The sequence below is a fragment of the Staurois parvus genome, unplaced genomic scaffold (assembly GCF_062004578.1).
Source record: "Staurois parvus isolate SC_StPar_1 unplaced genomic scaffold, SC_StPar_1.0 ptg000137l, whole genome shotgun sequence".
NCBI classification, from domain to species: Eukaryota; Metazoa; Chordata; class Amphibia; order Anura; family Ranidae; genus Staurois; species Staurois parvus.
Window position 1 is genome coordinate 15,404,442 of NW_028317933.1, and position 7,836 is coordinate 15,412,277.

Here is a 7,836-nt window from a genome sequence, read left to right on the forward strand (position 1 = left end):
GTCAGTGGAAGGAAAAATGGCAGATCATTGCCATCATTAGTCTCAGAACTAAGCTGATGCCAGTTAAAAGCAGATTACTACATCCAAGATTCCTTGCATGGAAACTGTGCCAGGTACTGAGCATATGCTCCCACTCTGAAGGTGTGGCCCTTAGTTCACGTTTAATAACAGAATATACCAGGGGTAATCCAAGCATGGGTCTCCCAGGCAAAATTAGACCCCTGGATGCTGCCTGGATCAACCCAGTAGCTATAGACCCTCAGATGTGTGCATCAGTGGAGCAAAGTGCCTCAACATTTTGAACATTGGTGTCTTGGCTAGGGCTACATAGGAAAATTTTAGTAGCTCAGTCATGCTACTAAAATTACTAACAATTGCAACAACAAGTGTCTGATCACTAAACAGACTGAACTAATGATCTGTGAATTAAGTTACGCAATAGTATGTACAGGTGACCAGTTCTGCATGATTGCATAATGCTTCAAGATCACTACAAGATGCTCATGCATGACATGTGTGTATAAAAATTCACAAAGGAGGGAGCAAATGCCTACCGCATTACCGCCATAGACATTTATTAAGTCCAAAAACAGTTATATATCTTGGTCACTGTATTCTGTTAGTTAATACACAACACTCAGATTGCAGAAGTCTCTACTTTTGGGGTTCCTGATATGTTGTATATATAATGGACTTCGTGTGATTAATGGTGGAGAGCGTATCATGTTTAGGCATCACTAGTCCCACTTATGAACTTGTAAAGGAGAAGTGCTTCCAATATGTGATTATTTAAATTGTGGTGTTAAATGCAGTTGGCTTCGCTCAGATGGAGTGGGTTTAATGCCGAAACGCATTCCAACTGAGTGGTACATACATTTATTTATTTCAGGTGCTTATATAGTGCTGTCAATTTACGCAGCGCTTTACATATATATTGTAAATTCACATCAGTCCCTAACCCTCAAGGGGCGTACAATCTAAGGTCCCTAACTCACATTCATATACAAGGGCCAATTTAGACAGGATCCAATTAACCTACCAGCATGTCTTTGGAGTGTGGGAGGAAACCGGAGTACACCCACGCAGGCACAGGGAGAACATGCAAACTCCAGGCAGGAGGTGCAGTGGCTGGGATTTGAACCAACAACCCTAGTACTGCCAGGCGGACGTGCTAACCATTTAGCCACTGTGCTGCCCGATGATGTCACCTATGGCTGGAGTTATTGACTTACATGCCTGTTTTTATATGTCTTTTTGAGTACATAATTGTTTTGGGATTTAATAAATGTCCACAGTGGTAATGCGCTAGGCGCCTGCACCCTCCTATTTGTATTTTTGCAGTTTATTTGAAGATGGCCCGGTCTGAGGAGGGCTGCATCGAATAAAGCATTACAATAATGGTTTTATGGGAAGTACCTTCATCTGAGCACTGGAGCTTTGGACTTCTTCATGACACTGTGTGTAGTGCTAGCCCCATAGGGGCTACTGTAGATTAGCAGCTTCTTTTTCAAAGCAATCCACACAGCACTCACTCTGGCTCATTGAACAGTCTAGGGCAGTCTTTCTCAACCTTTTCAACACAGAGGAACCCTTGAAATAACTTTCCGGCTCGGGGAACCCCTACTAAAAATGAATATATCTATAACTCATGATACATTAGAGTGCTGATCAGCGGGAAGAATGCATCGTACACTTGTGGTCAATGGAAAGAAGTACAGAAAGCTAGAAAGTTACAGAAAGCTAGAAAGGTCAATGGTGTCAGTGGGAACTTAACTGAGAGGCAGAAATTGCTCATTGCTCAAGGAACCCATAGTAACCTCTGGAGGAACCCTAGGGGCTGTATTTTTAAGTTTATTTGGTTGTAACTTATAATGGGGGGCGGGGGGGTTGGGGTAATGTGGGATACTAAAAAATGTTTAGGGCCCATTCACAGCACATGAAGAGCAGCACTTTTTTTCTGCATCAAAAAAGCATGTAAAGTAGGTTTTATGAGTTCCAGTGGCATAGTTCACATCGGCACAGTGCATTCCAGTGCTTTTCATTTTCAGAAAAAAAAGTGCAACATGCTGTTTTTTTCCTCATAGAACTGTACTGGAAAGCAGTCAAAAGCATAAAAAAAAAATATCAAAAAAAGCACCGGATCCCAGTACAGTGAAAAAGAAGCAAAGGAAAAGCATCATCTTGATGAAAATATAGATTTTGCAATTTAAATGACTACAAAAAAGTATCTGTAATGCTTCCGGAAACACAGCTAAAACACATTGGATAAGCATCAAAAAAGCATTAAAAAAAGTGCATGCAGAAATGCATATAGAACTGATCTGGAGGACGTTTTTGTGGTGTGAAGCAGCCCTTAGCGTATTGATAGCAGAGGACACTTCTCTCACAGTAACAGTAGCGCAAATACTGGTAGACTGGAACAGGGGCGGACTGAAAACTCATGGGGCCCTCGGGCAATAGGGGATCATGGGGCCCCTGTGTCCTTGCCCAAACTCAAAAAAGCCTATGAAAAAGGTACCAGGGGCATCTCATGGGGCCCCCTACTGACCCCAGGCCCTCGGGCAGTGCCCGAGTTTCCAAATGGTCAGTCCGCCCCTGGACTGGAACAGTCTATAGGTTAAAGGCTGGGGACCATGAAGTAGGTTTTGAGAACAGAAAGGAGGCTCTACTCACAGAATCCTGGAACAGGGTCAGTCTATAGGTGAAGACCCTTGTAGCGAAGTCCAGCATCCCGCCCAAAGGAGCTCCAGGGGCAAGCAGCCCACCCCTTCTCTCAGCTCACAGATCCATTCCCTCAGAGTGTAAAAATACAATCTTCTCAGGGCTCCAGACTATTTAACAGCACCCAGCCACCATCTGGACACACCTCCCCAGGGATTGGAAAGGCCTTCCTCAATATTCAGGCTGGTCATTTGAATTTTCCTTCTTCTAGAGGCATGGGAAGCTAACAAAATCTTAGCCTGTGAAGCCCTGAAGAGACTAGACCAAACAATCACTGTTCCCCTGATTACAGCAGGAGCTAAAACCTAATGTTACCTAGTAGCTTACCTGGGAGGGAGCTACATGTAGATTGCTCCATAGAGTGCTATTCAAGCTACTCCTAGGGATTCAATCCTAGTAACTTGACTGAGCAGCTGAAAATGTGTGTAAATCTAATCTAACTTCTCTATAACTCCAAGGCAATCCCACACTTAAAAAAACTATCACAGTATACTGCAACATATATACAGTATTTCTTATACAAGCAATAAGCACTAGGATCCAGCAGTAGTACGTGTACTCAGGTATACTGTAGAACTGTGTGTATGTGTAAATTAAATGTTAATTTCTACTAATTATCATGTTTTTGTTGTTTTGTTTTTTTAGAGGCGGGTCTGTGAAACCCAACGAGACCATAAAGATTCCTCTAACAATCATGCCATATAAAGCTGGTCAAAGACATTTATTAGTTGATGTAACAACTAACAAGTTCCAGAATGCTAAAGGATATACAGAGGTGGAAGTCCAAAAGCCAGTCGAAAAGAATTCAACATCAGAATCAGCATCAGCAGCAGCACCATCAGTTTGACAATATGAGGTTATTTATCATTTAGATTCTATAGGTATTTCCGTGTTCCCAGCACGTAATGTTAGGATATACCCCTTCAAGCAGATCTTAGTCTGGCCTATTGTGGTAATCTTGTGCTGCTTGACAAGAGTAAAGTTCCCAGAATGCCATGCAGCACACCTTGGCTATGTCCACGGCCCAGCTGCTGTAGACGTGTTTTATTCCCTGTCCCGTGGATCATCTTAAATATAAATAAAATCACATAGTGTAACATACATCTATACTACCTAAATGCTTCTCCTATGGCTATGTTTAACCTGAATAATGTGTGTTTTAAATTATCAAATAAAGTATGAATTACTTCACATCATTTTGACTTTTTTTCCATGCTTGCTAATAAAGGGTTCATGTGTTGTATAAGATCAGATACTATTGTACCACCATTATAAGGCCCAATGAATGTTTAAGAGAAAAGCTCAACAAGCCTTTATAATTTCCAATTTCATAAAATTTGCAGTCATGATACTGCAATGGTGATGCCATCACACCTTACTGACATATTGCTTTGTTCAGTATAGTAAAGTTTCCCCTTTTTCATAACAGTTTCAGCAACCATCTAAATGAGTACAATCAATGGAATTGGGGTTTACAAGTTCACATAACTTCCCCACTACCCAACGACATGTACTCATTTATCCTTCACAGCCCAACAGCATATACTGTATACCTATCCTTCACTGAACAACAGCACATACTCACCTATCTTTAACTGCTCCGCCCAGCCTGAAAGAGAATGTAACTCAATCCCCTTCATCCACGTGATAGCATGGACCCTTGATGATTTATTATTTATTTATTTATTCCAGGTACTTATATATGATGAAAGGTGAGTATATGCTGGGCCGCAAATTAAGTGAATATAATACTATCTCTGAAAAAGATGCAGTTTAAAATGTAACTTCATCCCAATTTTTTAGTTTTTATAAAGTGGAGAACGTTTATGTAGCACCCTCCTAGAGTTATATAGATTGTTAGGTAAATTTAGTTAACTCCTCTGTAATCAGTGGAGCAGGGGTTGATTTTCAGACCTGCTCAGTGTCTCACACAGTGCTGATTGCTTCCCCCTGTATTCTAGAAGTTTATTGGGAGGAAGAACAGAGTGAGCAGCCTGAATATTTACGGGGAGCCAGCCAATCTCTGGGGAGATGTGCCCAGTAGGTGGTCGGAAAGCCCATAAATAGTCTTGGGCCTGAGTTAGGAGCAGCACAGTTCCCGGTTACAGGAACTGGAGGAGACCCCCGTGCAGGGGCTGTGCCCCTGGGGCAGAACTGATGGAGATGCCCCTAAGAAGACATTGAGGTCCCAGCTAAAAGCTAAAATTCAAGCTGTGAACCGTGGAAGACCATACAGGAAGGAAAGTAAAGATTGGTTGTAGAGGGTGACAAATCCCATGGGGACACTTGGTTAGCCCCTAGCATTAGCTGACCCTTCAAGCAAATGTGGAGGACAAGCATTTGAAGCAGGATTACATTTGGTTTCCTTTCTTTCTGCTCCCCTCTGGCTCCATTACTAAACAGAGTTTATCTTTCTTGAGCCATTTCTGGTGGCTATGCACTAATGGACTTGTGCATTGTCAATACATTACAATAGCTGCCTGGTCCTCTCCCCTCCAGCAGCAAGAGGAACTCCAAGAATATTTATGTCACCATGCACCATTCTGTATTTTCCATTCATACATGGAGCATAGGAAGACATATTTCCAGCAGTTTTCAAAAAGCATACAGTCATGTTCAAACCATTCTAAATGGGTAAGCACAGTGCTTCATTTACAAGGTAATGACTGGGTTAGCAAATGTATATGGTGCACAAAAAGTGAATTTACTGTATATGCTTTGTGACTATTGTAGAGTTCAGCTTTAAGTTCACCTTCTCAATCTGCATAAGTGGAGCACGCACAGCCTATTTGGAGCTATGCCTGGCTAATGAACAAGCTCTCAGCTTCTAACACGTGGAAGAAAGCTATTCTTTCTATGGAAACTCATGGGGGAGTCCATCAGCTTGGCACATCTGGGCGTTTACATCACTTCTGCTCCAATCTCCAAAGTCTGGCTCCAGTCCCCCACCACTGATCGTAAAGCCTTTCAGCTAGATATATAAAGAGGCCCAGTTACCTACTAACTATGAACCTATAGAGGGAACTGCACATGGGGGTGCGTACTACAAAGGAAATAATTGGAGTTTGTTATAGGCCTCACAGTGTTAATGAGGAGGTGGAGACTCAGCTCCTTGCACAGATTGAAAGGGCTGCAAGGGCTGGGACAGTGATAATAATGGGGGATTTCAACTACCCAGAAATTGACTGGAGTAATGGTACTGTAGGAAGAGTTAAAGGGCAAACATTTTAAAACTTACTACAGGACAATTTTATGGTACAGTTCATAGAGGCCCCAACTAGGAATGATGCTCTGCTGGACCTGGTAATGTGAAACCATTCAGAGCTTCTTAAGAATGTCCATATAGAAGAACATCTGGGTAGAAGTGACCATAACATGATTTCATTTATTGTGAGCTGTAAACAGCAAGCACATATGGGAAAGATAAAAACACTAAATTTTAAGAGAGCTAACTTTCCAAGGCTGAGAGCTGCTCTCCAAGACTTAGACCGGGAGGGAATATTGGCATCAATGAACAGAACACAGAAATGGGAGTTCTTCGAAAAGACTGTATGTGAACACACTGCAAATATATTACCATGGGCAACAAGTTTAAAAGGCTAAAAAACAGACCTATAGATAATAAGAAAAGCGCTTTTATCAAATATAAAAATGAAGGAACGCTGTCATCGTTTAAACATTACGAAGAATATAACAGAATATGCAAAAAGGAAATAAAGGCAGCAAAAATTAAAAGCGAACGACAGATTGCAAAAGATAGCAGGACCAACCCCCTAAAAATTCTTCAAATATATTAATAGTAAAAAGATCTTGTCCGAGCATGTAGGCCCTTTACAGAATAATCTAGAGTGGGTGACTGGGGACAGAGAGAAGGCAAATTTATTAAATGCCTTCTTCAGCTCTGTGTATACAAAGGAGCATGGGGGAGCTCTTGTCCTTAATGGGCATGGTATTGACCAGATCCACATTGGCTCTCCAGATGATCCACATTGGCTCACAATTGATATGATCCAAAAATATTTAGACAGAATAAAGGTGAATAAAGCACCTGGACCAATTGGCATACACCCACAGGTCCTTAAAGAATTGAGCTCTGTCATTTCAAAGCCATTGTTTCTAATTTTTAGGGACTCTTTAATGACTGGCATAGCAACACTGGATTGGCGTAAGGCCAATGTTGTGCCAATATTTAAAAAGGGGTCAAAATCTTTACCAAGTAATTATAGACCTGTTAGTTTAACTTCTATAGTTAGGAAGATACTGGAGAGTTTAATAAAAGACCACATAGATGAGTTCTTGCTGGAAAAAAAATATTTTAAGCAACAGACAGCATGGATTCATGAAAGACAGAAGTTGTCAAACAAATTGGATTTCTTTTTATGAGGAGGTGAGCAAAACCTTGGACAGAGTTGTGGCGGTGGACGTGGTATACTTGGACAGAGGGGTGGCGGTGGACATGGTATACTTGGACAGAGGGGTGGCGGTGGACGTGGAATACTTGGATTGTGCAAAAGCTTTTAACACAGTTCCCCACACATGGCTAATGTGTAAGGTAAAGTCTACGGGCATGGAAAAATCTGTATATAAATGGATAGAAAACTGGCTAAAAGATCATATTCAGAGAGTAGTGGTTAATGATTCGTACTCTGAATGGTCTAGGGTTGTCAGTGGTATACCCCAAGGTTCAGTGTTGGGACCTTTACTTTTTCATATATTTATAAAAATATAGGGTCTGGGATTAAAAATACCATTTCAGTCTTTGAAGATGACACCAAGCTGTTTCAACTTACAAGCCGACCTCAATGCACTGTTTAATTGGGCAACTATGTGGCAAATGAGGTTTAATGTTGATAAATGTAAGGTTATACACTTGGGGGCTAAGAATATGCATGCATCAGACATACTGGGGGGGGGGTACAACTGGGGGAATCAATGGTGGAGAAGGATCTGGGAGTTCCGGTAGATCACAAGCTTAATAATGGCATGCAATGCCAAGCTGCGGTTTCTAAAGCGAGCAAAATCCTCTCTTGTATTAAAAGAGGTATAGACTCCAGAGAGAGAGATATCATATTACCCCGGTACAAATCATTAGTAAGACCTCATCTGTAATATGCA

At 41.5% G+C, this 7,836-nt stretch overlaps 1 protein-coding gene across 2 annotated transcripts in view; it reads left to right on the forward strand.

Annotated features, from left to right (window-relative positions):
* Positions 1-3,912, forward strand: part of LOC149465859 (protein-glutamine gamma-glutamyltransferase E-like) — a 43,183-nt gene extending 39,271 nt beyond the window's left edge. For both annotated transcript variants that reach the window (XM_089673390.1, XM_089673389.1), the window contains one exon: positions 3,367-3,912. In XM_089673390.1, the coding sequence (XP_089529516.1) occupies positions 3,367-3,568 (202 nt within the window). In that variant the 3' untranslated portion in view covers positions 3,569-3,912. The remainder of the gene's footprint in view (positions 1-3,366) is intronic.
* The last annotated feature ends 3,924 nt before the right edge of the window (positions 3,913-7,836 follow it).